This window comes from Pseudonaja textilis, chromosome 3 (genome assembly GCF_049901715.1).
Source record: "Pseudonaja textilis isolate UNSWEBS1 chromosome 3, rPseTex1.2, whole genome shotgun sequence".
NCBI classification, from domain to species: domain Eukaryota; kingdom Metazoa; phylum Chordata; class Lepidosauria; order Squamata; family Elapidae; genus Pseudonaja; species Pseudonaja textilis.
Window position 1 is genome coordinate 159,140,409 of NC_141992.1, and position 18,333 is coordinate 159,158,741.

Below are 18,333 nucleotides of genomic sequence, written 5' to 3' on the forward strand. Positions count from 1 at the left end.
GTTTCTTGGAAAGGTTTGCATGGTTTTTCATGTTTCCATGCCTGCTTTTAAAAATATTTAGAAATGAAAACACAGCTTGCCTGTGTAATAAAAAAAATAGCAATATATCTTTGCATATTAAAATGACTGCTTCTGTGGGTACTTCTCTTTGTAGGTGTACCACCCCTTTCCAAAAATTCAACAAACTGTAAGGGGTCCATATCATCTATGGACTGTGGTGTAATGATTGATCCCCTAGGCAGGATCAGGAAAACATGTTCAAATTCATCTTCAACCATGGAAGCTTACTGAATAACTTTAGGCCAGTCATTTGTTTGTTTTTTAACAGTTGAAATTATCTATCGCCATTTTGTTTTGATCTAAGTACCTGAGTTTGTTACTTGACGGAATGATACATGGCATTTACTTTTTCAGATAATTTAAATTATTGTTTCAGTTCTCAGAAGAAGCCATTAAATATCTATAAGGGAAGATAACAGTAACTCCATTAACAAACTGTTTCACTTAAAAAAATACCCTCACCTCTCCTAGAGTGATTCTGGAAATACTGATACAACTGCTTTGTTGCTTTAAAACAAGGTTAATTTGTATTGCATTTGTATCATATTGGAAACATGTTAGCTGGACTTTAAGGATGGAACCAATATAGTCTATCTTCTTGTGTGAGGTCCTTTTACTGGCGATTCTCTTGGCAGTGATAATAGATGACCTTCTTGATTGTGGTGTCCTTACATGATTTTTAATGTATTATAAATGAAAAAACAACTTTCATCTCTTTCTAATCTGCTATACTGTTTCTTCCTAAATACAACCCAATATAAGATTTTCGGAGTCTTCATATTTATTCTTTTTATAGTGGATTATCCAAATCCTATTCCCATTTCATGAGCTGTTATAATAGTAGCCATAAAGAGTTTATCCCCTCAGATTGCCATATCACATAGCGAGTTTAAAGCATGTTGACATAAAGTTTCTGTTGTCACAAGAATTCATTGTACATGCCTGTTTTGGAAGGCTGATCTGTAGGAAATCCAGCTATTTTGAAGGAATATAATTGATGTCCAATATTACTAAATCCTTAAATATTGTTACATTACTGTTGTAACATTGGTTAACTTGGTTAATTATTCTAACCATGATGTTATACTTACAGTTGCCAGAACATATTAATTTAATAAATAAAAATTGTCAGTGTGTGAATTATTATATATGTCCTTTTGTCTAATATAGATATTTGGAATGTTACAGAGAAATTTGTGTACTACATTCCACTATTTCACAACAGCTGAAGAAGGCTGTAGCCAAAATAAATATTTTTCTGTTTCTGGTTTCTGTTGTATTAATCAGTCTTGGATGCATGGATGAAGGGTTTGTGTGTATATAAATAGACACATATTATTGTAGACTCATAATGTATTATATTGTCCAAACCTGTTGCTTCAAAAAAGAAAAGTACATGATTTCCAGATCTCCAATATAGTATTATTTTATCTGATGTTAAAATCAGTGTTAGCTTTGAAAATTGGGCCAGCTTTTCTCTACTCTTGCTGATCACCTTTAAAATTGCTTTTAATTCTACTAGAGGAAAAAATTGTTATTCTATAGGAATTTTTATATTATTAAGAAAAAAATATTAATAGACTCTGGAGGAAGTTTAAATCAGAAAAATAATATGGGCCAACAGTTAAAGTATTTCTCACACAAGAAGCCCCGAACAGGAGCAATAAAGTAAAATAAACATAATTTGATTATGGATCAGATTCTAACATTTAATTTGTTTCATTATTTATAGTGAAATAAAAAGAAGAAAACTGTTTTTAACAATAGAAATAATGATTGCCATCATCAATAGAGTTTAATCAAAGAAATATTTTTTTAAAAATCCCTTCTCCTTGCAAGGCAAAAACTGAACACAACAGCTATTGAATTATCACTTAATGTAAACTAGCAGGTCTTTTTTCCCTGCCACACGCTATATACTTCCTCCACATGTAGAACAGACAGATGCTACTAGAACTTTTCAATTATAAGATGAAAAAACACAGAACAATTTTCTGATGTTATCCAAAATTGGTGTTAAATGTACTGTATAAACTGGAAAAAAAACCTGCTGGTAGATAAATGTTGATTGTTAAAAGAAATGCAGAAAGGGAATCAGACTGAAATTTATAATTTGAAGTTTATAATCTATTATGGGAAGGTATGGATTTTTCCTTCATAAGATACTCTAAACTAAATTGAACTGAAATTAAACGGAAACTGAGCTATTTGTTCTTCCTTTTGTTTTCCAATGGTGAATACATTTCTATATAATTTTGTCTAAAACTTTCAAAGGGCTTTAAACATTATGACTGGTTGCACAGTCAGCCACATATTTAGATTCCCGCATTTCCAGACTATATTAACATCCATAGTAACACTTTTATTTGATGCCATATATATTTATTTTGTATTGTTTTAATAATTTTAATGGTCTTTATGTTTCATATTGTATGCTCTCTAGTAATTTGTTGAGACGGGAGGCTATAGAAATAAAAAAATAAATATTGAATATAGAATTGGAAATATAGTGTCCTGGAATTATATTTTGTGTCCTTAGTTTGTAAATGGTTTTGAAGATATGTTTAATATTCTTTTGCTTAGAATGATTGAAGATTGTGGGAAAAGAGGCGCTACCATGGCAGAAAGGAGGCAGCTGTTTGCAGAAATGCGTAAGTTCTATGACATGTTATATTTTGTTCTGTTGTTTTTCCAACAGATGTTAAATTTCTTGCAAAAGGCCAACAAGAATATACCCGTGGTAAAAATTACATGGATTATGCGCTGGGCTATAGGCAGTTTGTTCTACAAATTAAGAATTTTCAACACAAAACAGTAGCAAGAAACTACATTTAATTGACAAAGTGCTGCTTTTTAATTATTTCAATGCAGACCTAGAGATCTCTAGTATTCTTTTTTTGGGAGAAAAGGAATGTGAACAGTCAAAGACATTGTTTCTCACCAGTAACCATACTGAAACTCAAATATATTTTGTCACTGTAATTCCATTTTCTTCACTGGATGCTGACCCAATTTGTTGGCATTGAATTTTTCCCAAATGCTTAATAAACAAAGTTAAAGGCTGTTCTAATTTTGTATAAACTCATGTGCACCTTGTTCTATGTAATTTGTTCTGGATTGTTCAACCCCAAGAAATGCAATGTTTTTCTGGGTTTCCTAGATCACATATTTACTTTCATAATTTTGAATATGTTTAAAGGTTTGCCAGAATACAAATGTTGTTTGGCATTTTATTTTGTGGGTAGAATTAAAACAGTATAATGTTGACATTAATATTAAAACTGTCCAATGCTTTAGGCTGAAAAGCAACAAAAGGTTTTTGAACTATAAGAAGTAGCAGCTGTCTGCAGTTTTTAACCTGAATGTGTCTTTTCTTGGAATCATGTGGTGCCAGTGAAGGACATCTATGCAATAGCAGACTAAATATGCAGACAAATGCCACACACTCCAAAGCAGCAGTCGCCAACCGGTGGGCCGTGGCCCACTGGTGGGCTATGACAAAATTCTGGTGGGCCACAGAGAAATCTCACCCCCAGAGCACCCCCCCAAAGCAATTAATCCAGGCTGCGCAGAAACAGAAGGCTGCTGAGCCCACATGGCCAGCGGTAACCCTCCCCGCCCACTCATTCCTTACCTGGTGAACGTCTGCTAAGTTGCTATTTTTTCTTTTTCTGACCATCATCTGTTCTGCTGTGCCAGGAGATTTAGATTTGCTAGGAAGCAGGAAATGGTTGGATTTCTTGCCTTCTAGCTAAACACAGCCGAACCTCCCTTAGAACTGAAGGTTTGCTTGCAAGCAAATTCAGTGCAGACTCATGGCAAATTTGAGAGACTGAGCTAGCTGATGGCAGATAGATAGATCACTGAATGATTCTGTGAGCAACTCAATCTGCCTGCTTTGCCTGATTTTGGGTAAAAGTTGCTTTTTTAATAAAAAATTCAATATTTATATAAATATTTATAATATTTACATACAAGCCATGCCCAGCCAGTCACATGACCACCAAGCCACACCCGCAAATTAGGCCACACCCACAGAACCATTTAGTGGTCCCTGGGATCTAAAATTATGAGTTTGGTGGTCCCTGAGGTCCAAATGGTTGGTGACCCCTGCTCCAAAGGACCTCTTTGCCTTCAGATTTAGTGTGCTTTGCACACTAATTAAGATACTTCAACTTGCAGTTGAGTTGGATCCTTCACAGTGCACCTTTAGCTAACTAAAGCCATCTAAACATTTTAGACTTCTGGTCTCATCAGCCACAAGCAAAGTCCAAATAAAATAGTATTATAATATATAAAGCATACCTATATATAGATTCAAAGCTATATCACTTTTTTTGCAGATGCACTTCAACTGTATCTTAAGACTTATCAATGTGACGGATTGCTTCTTCAAACAAATCTTGAAGCTCTGTATCACTATTACTTAGTCCCATTATTAATGACCCAATTAACACTTGAGGAATTATTATTATTATGGAAGTCCATCAAAAAACTCAATCCTTTAAAAAAATTAATGTATTGTCTTTATTGGGGAATGAAACAGAACTGTGTTAAAACAAAATTTTAAAAATCCCAGAAATATTTTAAAAAGCAAAAATCAAACTTGGTAACATTCAATATGGCATTTTAAAAAGAAAAAAAAACGGGGGATCACTGAAATGGCTTCTTATGTGTTTGACAACATGACCAGTGATTAAAGTAAATTCCCAGGATGAAACACTGAATAGTTTAGGACAATCTGCCAGCCACAGATTGCATTGAAACAGTTAGTTGATAAAAGGAACTTGAGAATATTTGGCAGATAAAAGGGAAAAAATAAGTAAAAGTTTTGTTAGTGGCAATGAAGAGTGGGAAAAAAAAACTCCTGTTTTCTTTCCTTCCAATATGGAAGTTAAATAGAGGACCATCAACATGCCTCCTCTGTGTTCTAGTTATAATACCAAAACAGATTCCCAGAATTCCTCAGCAAGCCATGTTGCAGGTTGGATACCATGCTGGCTGGCTGAGGAATTCTGGCAGTTGAAGCCCATAAGTTGCAAAGATTGGAGACCTCTGTCTTAGATCAACTCTAATCTTTTAAATAAAATCATCTTGCTAATGGGGTAACTGAAGAAATGCTCCCATTTTGCTAACTAAATTTCATTATTTTATCATAATTAAAACATATGTCTTTATATTCTGAAAACAGTAAACGGTATCTTTGAATAATAAGACTGAAGCTGATTGATTTTACCTTGGAGAATTATCTTAGCCTAGTTGTAATTAAAAAACAGATTTGTGATTGCCAGTATAGCACTGTTGGTTTTTTTTATCTTTTTCCTGCCTTTTTCTCAGAGACCCCCAGATTAAGATACCCTTTGTTCCAACATTGCAAATAGACTGGATGAATTAGAACATAGTAAGTGTTCAGGCAACGAATCCTCTTGCAATCTGTATCGTCCAATGAATGTCATAAACAAATTTATCCAAGGACCGTAAGTAGGTCATATCTGGTTTAAAGATAACATATCAGCTTCAGTCAAGCAAAGATACTGACTCACACTTGATGCTAGCATATACAACTGATTGCTTTTCTAGCTTGGTTTACATAAACCAAGAAAAGGCAATGCATTGTCAATAGCAGAAGCCATTTTTGATGCTTCCCAAAATATTTACCAAATTCTTTACCAAATAAAAATTAACTTTCCAAATACCTAGAAACAAAAAAAAGTCTTCAAAAGCCTGGCACTTGGGTAATGGTGTAATATCCCTGTCTTAGCTCATGGTTACTAAAAATAATAATAACTGTTGCCATTGGTTGCAGAAAGATAATCTTTTCCTGTCATAATAGATTAAACTTCCACTGAAATGTTTGTGTGTATTTATTGAACTCAGCTTGCCATGCTTTCTCCTCCTTCATGAGAACCTCTGGCAATCAGTCAATCAATCAATCAATCAGTCAGTCATTCAATAAAATAAAACCCTGTAGGAAATGTCCATGAAGTCACCAAGAGTTCAGTTCAAAAGAACTTTTTATGTGAACTAAACTGTTAATTTTAAGAACTTTCCCTGTATTGGAACTCAGCTGTTTGGTATTTGCTTTAAATTTTTTGCTTGTGGTTTGATCATATTGGGAGTCAAGAAACATATTTATTTAATAAAACTATATTGAAACTTCCCCTTTGGTAAACATTTTACCCCAAATTAACTGCGTGGGTAATAAAAGGCTCTAAAATATCGTAGAGAAAGCTTATGTGAATATTGTTGGGTGAGATTTAGGGACAGAGCACATATATCTTAGCACATATACTTCTCCACCATTAGGGGCTCAAGATCTGGATCGTATCCGTTTGTCCACCTACCGAACAGCATGTAAGCTTAGATTTGTGCAGAAAAAATGCAACTGTAAGTATATCACTGATCAATTTGTATAATCTTCACTAGTCTATTATTGTGAAATTGTGCATGTATATCTGTTAGGAATTAATTTTAATAAATATTCAGAAAATGCAAATAACAACAGCTAACTCTTTAGAAGAACAAGGTAATTCACAACTCTTTATATATGCATATAAATTATATTATATATGCATTAAAACATCTAAACCTACATGTTTGGATGCAGATTTTAAGAGGATAGAATTTAAAAACTGCTGAGGTAAAATTCCAAGGGAAACTATAGCAAACAGCTTTCCTATCAAAATTTTGCTGCTTAATTCTGTTGTGTTTGTTTATTTTATTGGGTATTATCTTTTATACTTAACTTAACTTTTAAACACCTGCAATAATAACATATTAATTTTTGCTTTAAAAAAAAAATCACTGTTGGAATGGTAAACAAATTGCACATTTTTACTTATAAAGAATGAATTATATAAGCTATTCCCGAGGTGGGATCCAACAGGGTTAACTAACGGTTCGGTGATTTACGAGGTTCGGTGATTTACGATGTGCTTCCCTGCAAATTGTCATCAGCACGTGCTGCGTGCAGAGAAGCAGCTTTTCAAAAAGCACTTTTTTCCTGCTTTTTAAACTGCACCTGTGCCTCACACGGAAGCTGAAATTGAAAAAGCAGGAAATAAAGGTCAGGTAAGAGCCCGGGTGAACGGGTGGGGAAAAACATCAGCAGACATAGAACCGGTTCTAGGTCTGCTGCTTTTCAGAGCTACCGGTTCTACAGAGGTGGACAGAACCGGTAGAAACCCACCCTTGGCTATTCCTAAGAATGTGATATGCTTTTCAAATGATCAGCATTATACAATTATTTGACAATATCTGTTAGCGTTTTTCATGCTTACAGGAATCAAATATTGTAGCATTCAATAGCATTTAAAATATATATATGGGAGTTTATGTGGGAAGGATTCTTTCTTTGGCTATGCTGCCCAGGTGGATCCTTCATTGTTTACTATTTGTAGAAATTTGAGTTCAATGATTATTTTTCTGCCTGAGTCACTAATTAAGAGATATGCAGCTTTCATATTTTAGTGGGTATTTAAAAACAGAAGAAATGAAGCCTTTTCTATTCATGAGAACTAATACATGTAGAATCTGCTCAGTGTCTCTCCTGCTATTCATTTCTCCATCTGTGTTGGTAGAATATCATATATTAGTTTTCACCAAGCAGGGGCAATCTGTGTTCCATGTAAACCTTGGTTGCAAAAATAATATGGCCTTTAGAACAGCAACTAATCCCTGTTTGCATTTCCCATTGGATGGCTGGTAAAGATAACTGGTTATTATTTCCTACAAAGTTGGAAATCAGAGTATAATACAGTATAAGGAGTTTAAAACTGATGGGATGACAAAAATGGAATTAAATTTGTATGTGACCCATGAAGAACCAATGCATTTAAAGCTCTACCCTCTTAATCAAATAAATAGAAGAAATGTAAGTAATACTATGATATCCCTTCTCCTTTGTTCTAATTGTCTGCCTAAGGACCTTGTCTCCTTCAGTGGCAATATTAAACTTGTTTTAATACATCCCAGTCATCCTCCAACTTTGCCCTTAATTTCCTTCTTGATTTTTACCATTCCTTTCCTTCTTCTCTTCTACTATACTAATCTTGCCTAATCCTTCTATGTGACCTATTTTCCCACGAGCTGCTCAGAGTATCCAGTAGTGGGAGGTGCTTCAGTCTTTGCTTATCTAGGCTGGGCTTAATATTGCAGAACGCTCCTCCTCCTCCTCCTCCTCCTCCTCCTCCTCCTCCTCCTCCTCCTCCTCCTCCTCCTCCACAGGACTCCTCCCCAGCATTCCCCAGTTTTGGCCCAGCCTCATGAGAGATAGGCAGTGCTTCTCGTTAATTCTTGGCCGAAACAGGAGAATTCTCTTTAAGGTTTGCAGATAGTCAATTGTTCTTTTCTTACTGATGCTGCCCTTGCCATCTGGCCATTGGGGATCGCATTACCAGAAAGCGCTCCTAAGCACAGGGAGGCTTCGATTTCATTTAGCCCCCCCCCAACCGCTAGACCTACCCTTGCCATTACGATCGCCGAGCCGCTTTATCATTTAAATGGTGAAGCTTTTTTTCTCTCGCTCTCCCTGAGTCGTATCGCAGTTTCTCTTTTCCCCCCAAGAATGCCGTTTAGGGGTGGAGGTGTAATCGCCTCGTTATTTCACCCCTCCCCGCCGGTTTAGCCCTAAGGGAAGGCTGTTGGCGCTTATCTCTTTTTCTTGGCGGGAGATTGCTGCTGGTGTGTGCACCACAAATAACGTCCGGTTGCCTTTTTTTTTTTTTTTACTGTCAAGGGACCATGTGAGTGCTAATTCAATAGACTGTGTGAGGTAACCCTTATTCCAGATTGAAGGGTTTTTTTACACAAAATACCCCAAGGAATCATTACAACCTTGTTTCCAATATATTCGAGGCTTTTGTTAATTCGTGTTGTTGGCTCAACACTCACAGTTCTCCCTATCCAGTGGCACAACAGCGAGCACCTAGGCCAGCGTCTGCCTGTGCAGGGAAGCTGTTGAAGGCCTGCGAGTGATTATTTAGCCTGCTAGGCATTCTCAATTTGGCTGATTGGGACATCCAAATTTGATATATATTTGCCCATACACTCTGATAATATTAATCATACCAATATAATAATACTGGCAATTTCATCATCATAATAAATTATTTGTTGAGATACATCTCAATTTTGAAGCAGATATCCATATTTAAAAAAACAAAACAAAAAAAATGGGGGATTTGATTTCAGGGCACCCTGTCCATCCTTGGCCAGATCCCTGGGTGCACCAACTGCCTACACAATATAGCATCAAATAACGAGCTCACTGGTCCTTCCACAATCACAATGGCAGGGGGTAGTGGTTCATACTCCTCAACTTCAAGGGGCAAGTCCAAATCTCAACACAATCCTAAGCAAAAAAAAGGGACTTCTAAGGCATCAGAAAAGGATGCCAACAGGCGCCATAAGGCACTGGAAAAACAAATAGATAAGTGCACACGGGAGGCACACAGGACCTCTCAAGCCTTCTCACCCCATAGTCCATAGCCATCCTCCTCTTTCTTCCCTCGATCCGCTACTCATCGAGACTTGAAACAAAAAGAAAATTTTACCCTCCCTTTTTTGGAAGTCAGACCCTAGAAACCCTCAGTCCTTTCGGAGGGGATCCTTTCGGCCCTTCTATCAGGGACCGTTCTCAACCAGATACCAGAGACCCCCACCTTTCCGACCAGGGCAACAGCCAGAGAGGTCAGACTTTGGGGATAGGAACAGAAGGGGTGGCCAACCCAAGGTGTATTAAGGGCGAGGGTGTTTGTTTCTCTCATCTTCTCCAAAACTGGGGAACGCTGGGGAGGAGTCCCATGGAGGAGGAGGAGCTTTCCGCAAATTAAGCCCGGCCTAGATAAGCAGAGACTGAAGCACCTCCCACTACTGGATGCTCTTCGCAGCTCAAGGAGAATGGGCGTGTCAGGTAAGCACCAATGCCCTTTTTTTTGCCACCCCCAATATTGTTTCCACCATCTCTCTTCCTTCTTCCATGTGCAGCACAAATAAACAAGTATTATCCTATATTGATTCAACTGTGGGTCTAGAAGAAGAGTAGGCAACCTGTAATCCCTGGGCATTATATCACTCTTGGGCCCCTTTTTTATGAGTACCAGAATCCATTTCAAATACTATGGCACTATGGTTCAAAGCAGGAATCATGTGCAAATCTTGGTTCAGTCAGAATCTTGTAAAGATGGAGGCATAGGAAGCCCATCAGCATTGCCTACATCATGGTGTAAGAGTACATATCCGTGTGAACAGTTCCAAGTAAAATAATAGTAGACATGTCATTAATAATGAAATGTCATTCCTTACATTCGGTTTTAACTTTCAGATTTCACTATATCCTTGGCTATAGCCTTCACTTCACCACTCTCAACTACTTAAAAGCTTTTACTTTCCGGTATGACTCATTCTCAGCTTCTACTGCTATTCTCTCCTTGACCATAGGCATTGTGCTATCTCATTTTTTTCACCCTCATATACGTATCCTATTCAAAACTCATAGTTTTTCACAAAGTTGTTAGACCAATTGTTTAATAAACCAAATGTCAATATTTTTGAAGAGCACTTATCTTCAGGCTTTAACTTTACTTTTTCTCCCATCATTCCTCTCCCCTTGCTCTGTTACTTTCTCCCCTTTATATTTTAGACTGGCTCATCTTTAGACTATGAAATGTTCTAAGATAAATCATGTATAAATTACAGTTCTATAGCTATGAACAAATCACCCAATTGTCAATAACAAAGATTTTTATAGGTATTTCTCGACTTACAACAGTTCGTTTAGTTACAACTGGCACTGATAAAGTGACATGACCATTTTTTACACTTATGACTGTTGCAGCATCTTCATAGTCATGCTACCGTCATGACTTTCAGGCCTGATTTCAGAATAGTGGGCATTCACAGTAAGACTTTAAAAATTGGAATTCCAAAACTGCTGCTCAGTTTTCCTTAGTCTAAAATGCTTCATATGTGCAGGTTTTTTGCTTTTATTTTTAATTGTTTATTCTAAAAGCATTTAATAAGCCAAGTTCTGCCATTTTTTAAAACCACTGAGTCAGAGTGTAGCCACATACTGTAATTATAATTATACAACAAAGTATTTTTACCAGTATACAGCTGGAGAGCTACTACCAGGATTGCTGTATTTTACTCAGTTTGCTATGTGATTATTCTATAATGACAACTATAGAAAGAGCAAAGATAGCTGATTTCCTGAGATGAGAACAAACAGTTGATGGTCAGAAACTTGAAATATAAGATCAAGCAGATTATTCTTTAATTAAAGCAGCCAAATCAAGAGTTCATATCCTTGATGGTGTTTAATTTGGAATCTTGGAGTTAACTGTGTTTCTTTACTTTTCACTTTTCTAAGAAAAGTTGTTGCTGTTTTTGCTTTACCTCTAGAACAATATCATGATTTTCATGGGAAATAGAACAGTGCTCTGCTGACTATAAAGGAAACCACTTCCATGCCTGTCTTACTTTTAGTTCTTCTTGCCTTCCTCATTATATTTGTGGTCAGTGACATTGACAAGCATGGGAATCAAATTCCACACATCTTAAAGGAGCCAAGATTGAAAAACACATTGATCTAATGTTCTTTGATTCCTGGAAAACATTTTTGGCTTGGAGTTGCCATTCATCTTCAGAACCTCTAAGAGCAAACTAGATTGCAAATAAAAACCCAACTAAGTGCATTCCTACTTGATCTAGTTCCTGCTATTCTCCTGTGGTTTGTAAATACATAAATGTCAGCATGCATATGATGGTTTAAATTCCTTCTCATTTCACTGTTTCTAATTTATATTAATACTGTATTTAATGATAATATATTTTTGTGTTAATTTAAGTGGTTCCTGTTTCTGTAGCTGTCTACTATCATTCAACCTGAATATTTAAAAATGCAGCATTTAATTTTGCTGTGGTGTTAATATAGCCCTAAGACCGGATTTTAGTATTATTCAGTGCATAAAATAGAAGCAGAGAAAACTTAACGGACTTAAAGGAGTTTATCTACAGATCTAAAAGATGTGGTACTATTTGAATTTTAAAAGCCGTGGTTACCCAGACCTAACATTGTTTACTTTAACACTTAACTGATTTTAAAAAGTCTTACTTCCACCTAAAAATGAAGAAAGAAATAATATAGCTAGTCTTCATATGAAGAATAGCTATAATATTTCTTTCTTCCTTTTTAGGTGGGAGTAAGACTTTTTAAAAAAGCATTGGTACTTGGCTTTAAAAAAGATGTAAGAAGACTTCAGATACCCCAGGCACAGCAAATACTTTATACTGGTAGAAACACAGCTGATTGTTTGGTCTCATTGGAATTTTATTTATTTATTTATTTGATTTGTCCATCTCTTACAAGATAATAGGTATAAGAATAAACATGACTAAGAAGAAAATAGGTACGAATAAATGGGGACAATAGGACAGGGACGGTAGGCATGATTGTACACTTATGCATGCCCCTTACAGACCTCTTAGAATGGAGTGAAGTCAATAGTAGACAGTCTAAGGTTAAAGGAATGGGAGTTTGAGGATGTAACAACAGAGTCAGGTAGTACCTTCCAGGCATTGACCACTCTGTTGCTGAAGTCGTACCTTCTGAAATCAAGTTTGGAGTGAGTTTGTATCTGTTGTGTGCTCTTGTATTCTTGTGTTTGAAGCAGTCATTGACTGGTAAGACATTGTAGCAGATAATTTTGTGTACTATGCTTAAGTCCAACTGTAGGCGGCGTAGTTCAAGATTGTCCAAGCTCAAAATTTCAAGTCTGGTGATATAGGATATTCTGTTGTGAGCAGAGGAGTGTAGTACTGTTCTCGTTAAATACTTCTGGACTCGCTCAATTGTATTAATGTCTGATATAGGAATTAGTAGGGGTTTTGATTAAACTGGTTTCCTTTTCAGAACAGATTTCCCTCCTCTTTACCTTAGAGACTCACAGCCAGGAATATCTGCTGAACAGCTGTATTTCTTTGGCTGAATATCCCCTTTTTGGTTTCTTGTATGATTCAAATGCTTCTAGCTATCATTCAGCCTGAATGGTTGTACCACTGTTTGAATTCCCCTTCTTTTACCTACTTCAAAACATCAAACTCTGGTCTTTATGCCTTCTCCCAGCTGGCTTCTCTGACTTTGTACTGTTTTTCCAGCTACTAAATTCCTTCCGGTGCCCCTCCAGTCAATAATGTTGATGGGAAAGTCGGTCCCATATTCCAGAGCTGCAGTAATCACAGGACTGGCCTGTGCACTGGCCTGCCATGGATGAGCTTTTCTGGGATGGCAAAATGACCAGTCTTGTGACTACTGCAACTCTGGAATATAGGACCAGCCCCTAGTGGGGTTGGAAATCTCTGCCGTAGGGGCTGGCACCTGTAATGTGCAAATTTGCGGGTGGTGCCGCATGCAAAATGCAGCGCAGCCCTTGCCAGCCAGGATGAGGTAATGGTGCTGTTGCAGCAAGAGGAGGCTAACATCACAGGCGGGCTGAAGCAGTAATGGAGATGGCTGGAAGATGCAGGAGCACTGCACTACTTGCATTTGTATGGCACTCCCGCACCTTCCAGCTTGACTCTCCTGGCCTGGGCTCTTCCTTGTTGGCTGTAGGCTGTAGGAATGGCTCAGGGCAGGACTGGCTGGTGGTGGTGGGAGGGGGCAGAGTGGGCAAGTCTGCGCTCACCATCCAGTTCGGAGCTCCAGAATGGGGTGGTGTCATCATCATCAGTTTTCTCATCCCTTTCGGTGCTCTGCTAAGGGTGGGGCGCAGCACAATGGCCAGACACCTGGAGCCCTTTCCTCTTCCTCCGACCTGGGCTCACTGCTGGTGGGTGGGGGCCTCCTCGGGAGATGCCCTCACCCCATGGGGAGACCCCAGCATGCACATGCTCCAGAGAGAGGCTTCAAGGCCTGGAGGGAGGGACCCTTCTCTGCTTGGAAGCAGTGGGAGAAAACTGGACCTTAGCCTTGGGGAGTCCTCTTGTGTGGAGGCAGAAGGGGGGGTGTCGGATGCCCAGACCAAAAGAGCACCAAGGAAGACGGGCTCCTAATAACCAGTCAACAACCCCACTTTGGCCTCCACACAAGAGGACTCCCCAAGGCTAAGCACCAGGTTTCTCCCGCTGCTTCCAAACAGAGAAGGGGCCCTCCCTATGTGGAGGCTGAAGGGAGGGTGTCAAGCCCAGAAAAGCTTGAGCTCTCGCCTGCACAAACAGGCTGGTTATTAGGAGTCCGTCTTCCTTGGCTCTCTTTTGGTCTGGGCATCTGACCTTCATTGCCAGCTTGTTGCGTGACCAATGAGAAGTCTGGGTTGGGTTGAGCTGAGTGCCTTGGAAGCCCCAAGGTTTGCCTTGTCGCTGTTTGTCCAGGTGAGAGCTCAAGCTTTTCTGGGCTCAACATTCCCCCCTTCGGCCTCCACACAAGAAGATTCCCCAAGAGATGTCGGAATATGTCTTCTGACCATCTGGCACTTGCCTGCAACTATCTGCACTCCTCCAGGCCTGGCTTGCTGAGTGGGGGGAGCAGCCCTGATGTGTCTGCTGCCCTCCCCCATGACCCCAGCCATCACTGCCCAGGGAAGGCGCAGGAAAAGAAAGGGAGCAGAAACATAGCTCTCGCTGGGGCAAAAGAGCAGAGATTGGGGAAGGTACAGGCAACAGAAAGGGGCGCTTTTCAAAGGCAGCAGCTTGCATCTTCTGCTGCCTATGCCTTTCTTGATCTCAACTCTTTCACCCCAGCGAGAGCTATATTTCTGCTCACTTTTCCTGTGCCTTCCCCGGGCAGCGATGGCTGGGGCCGTGGGGAGGAGCAGCAGAGCAGAGTACCAAGAGGGATGAGAAAACTGACGATGATGCCACTGCCCATTCCGGACCTCTGAACTGGATGGTGAGCACAGACTTGCCCCATTAGTTATTTTCAAGTTGTCATCATAAAGCTTCCCAACCTTTTCTATACTCCGCACCCCTAGAATGCTTCTGATATATTCTCACCCCCTTAAAAATAATAATAATATACAGTACACTATCATTACATATACACTATAATTTTGAAACTTCTAAACCCAGGTTTTCTCATTCCCTGGAATATCGTCTCACACTCCTGGTTGGGAACCCCTATTATAAAGCCTCCTTCCTCTAGCAACTATAATAACCCAATACAAAATAGTAGAATCAAGCTTTATGGTTATATTATAATTTCATTTCAAATTACCTATAAAAACCTTACAAAGATGTAAATAAACAGGTAACAGATATAACTTTTTAAAGAATTGAACTTGCACTATAGAAACAGGCGTTAGGCAGATTATTACAAAAGTAGGAATAAAAGATTCTTGGTAAGGAAGATTATTCCCATCATATAATTCAACTGCATCATGTAATTCAATATGCCACAAAATTTCATTTTAATGTATTCCGATTAGTGTACATTCAAAGTGACAATAAAGTTATTCCATTCCATTATTCTATCTTTTAAGCTAGTATAGATGTTAATATAGATTGACTTACTAAGAGCCAATTTAGTGGCTAAAGTGCTGGATTAGGAGCAGACAAACATGAATTCTGCAATGAAAGAGAGAAAGAGAGTAAATTATGGCGATGTGTTGCTGATAATGTCATGTAATGTCCACAAATGATACAATACCTTACAGTATATTTTTATATTAAGAGAGACATATAATCAGAAAGCTGGAAAAGCCAATTACTCATTGAACCCAACCCTACTTAGTACAGGAGTCACAAGTTAAAAATAAAGCAATTTTAACACCTGTGTGAAGCCACCCAATAAAAGATATATTTTTATTTAGATCATTGAGAAACTTCTGTTACTGTTAGGATTTTTCTTTTTTTAAAAAAAGTTCTAATATTCAGTAAGAATTATTCTTGTTAAATCTATTCCATGTTCTGCAATCTAGAAGGAGATAAACTCTTTTTTGGTCTCCTGCAAGTCATCATATGCAACCTTTCAGTCTCTCTTTAAGGAATATCCAGCTTCTTCGGTGTCTCTTCATAGTTCTTGATTTCTGGTCCCTGATTTATCTTCATATCTCTTTTCTGAACCTGTCACAACCTCTTTGAATCCTTAAAGTTTGGTGCCTGGAACTGATAGGCTCCAGAGTCCCTTCTATTATTCTGTTAAATGTGGATATAAAGTCTTCAGAAGCCAAGGAAAGTTCAGATGCCAATCAATAACCTTTGCTTAGGGCTACCACATAACTAGGGAGCAACAAGAAAGAAAAAGTCCCTTCTATTGTTGGTTCTAAATGAAAAGTTCCTTTCCCCCTAGAACCTAATACAAGAAACTTGTCACTGGAGGCATCTATAGCTGGATGGGGCAGAATGAGAGCCATGACCATTCAAAGCTATGCCCTATTTTGTGTGCAACTCATGGCAAAAAGGGAGCAAGATTCCAGCTGCATAGTCATTGGTGCCATCTTAACTTTACCCACACTCTGCAGATGCTCTTGGACATCTTTTGCACATACGACCCTGGTAATCTTTATACTCCGGTAGAATAAACCAGTTTTAATGTTACAAATGTGCGGTTAAAGATATAAGAGCATGAATTACTTTATACAACAAGATTGAATTTATTTTTAATTAATTCCCCCACTCACATATAATAGAAATAGGATAAATGCATGACTTATGCATATAGTACTTCTCAGCGTAATGTTTTTTTCCTTCTTTTATCTCATAATTTGTAAGTCAGGGCAGTGAAAAATGGTATCACTAGCTATGTAACCAAATCTCTGCAGTGTTTATTCAGATACATGGATATAAATTTTTTAAGGAAACAGCAGAAATCTTTATTTGTGTTAATCTGCTAGAAAGCTAATATGGTTAATGTATAAACAGAAATATATGCTGTTTTCTAAAATATGCCCACTGCCACCTTGTGGTTAGTAATTGGTCTTTCTCCATTAGAAATAGTCTATATTACCTCATCTTCAGGAAGTGATATAAAATTTATTATCTATGATTCAGGGTTCCCTTTTTCATATGAAAGTTCAAGCTATTTCTACTCAGTGATAGCTTGAACTATCACTATTTCCTTAGCAAGCCTAGCTATTTTATTCATTTTGACAGAGATGGTGTGTTCAGTTTCTTTATACTGCATTTTTATATCTGTTTTTTATGTAAAATTGATTTGCAATTTCCTGGTCTCTCCTAGTTCTCTTGTCTACTCCTTTTGGTTAGCCAAAATTCCATGTTGATATTGGCAATCTTCTTTCTATAAAAAGGAAACCACTTTTAATCAGGGTATCTTCAGTATAGGAAACAAGGATAGATGCTACATAGACAGACAGATCAGATAGACACCAGTTATATTCCCTGAAAAAAGTAGTCCCTTGGCCTGAAATATGAGGATAAATTAGGTTGCTCTATTACTAAAGTTAAACAAATCTCAGTCAGGTTAAACTGTGGGTAACAGAGGGAAAATTCCTTTAGCTATTTGAAGGAGCAAGTTGTTATTAATTAATATATTGGCACATTCATAATTTCCAGTGACTGATGCAAAAATAATACTAATTTATTTCTTCTGCTTTTCCCTGTCGTGCTGAAATACTCCTTTAATAGTTTTATCTTTATAATACTTCTATAGCTTCTGATGGACAGACAGATTTGGAGATATTTTAAATAGCCATCTGTTGGTTCTCTAGTACTTTTTTGTGTACTGCTTTATTGTTTTGTCCTTGAAGATTTTGCTGCAGTTCAGAGAACTATAATAGATATATAAAATATTATTACAACTATATATCATTTGTAGATGCATGTGCAACTTTTATTTAGCACATAGCCAATATTCTGATACTCTTATCTCACTTACCTTCCTATATATTTCTTTGCTTTAATATATAAGCAATGAATAAAAAGGTTTCAAAAAATAAAACCAAAAACAGATAAGGCAGAAAGGACATTTAAAAAAAGACAAACAGATGTACACAGATGCAAAACAGCTCAGTTTTTAAATACAACATTAAACATGATTGCAATAAAGATTTGATTGACTGAACATTAAACACTGACCACACAGAATAATATTGATCAGTTTTTCCATTGCATTAAAAAAGTCAGTTCACAAGCAGAGAGTAAACATATATCACCAGTCCACGATCATAAATCTGGCACGACACTGTCTTTCCATCATAAAATAATATTTCTTTGCTATAGCTGATGCTCAATAAATCTACAGTTCTTCATAAAATGATTAATTCCAAATGTTTGGCATATTTCAAACTCTGTCAAAACTACTGTCAGTATCAAAGTAAT

At 37.5% G+C, this 18,333-nt stretch overlaps 1 protein-coding gene across 12 annotated transcripts in view; it reads left to right on the forward strand.

Moving 5' to 3' along the window:
* Positions 1–18,333, forward strand: part of DTNA (dystrobrevin alpha) — a 135,979-nt gene that overhangs the window by 58,975 nt on the left and 58,671 nt on the right. For all 12 annotated transcript variants that reach the window (XM_026699222.2, XM_026699220.2, XM_026699224.2 and 9 more), the window contains exons 2-3: positions 2,644–2,711; positions 6,367–6,447. In XM_026699222.2, the coding sequence (XP_026555007.1) occupies positions 2,644–2,711; positions 6,367–6,447 (149 nt within the window). The remainder of the gene's footprint in view (positions 1–2,643; positions 2,712–6,366; positions 6,448–18,333) is intronic.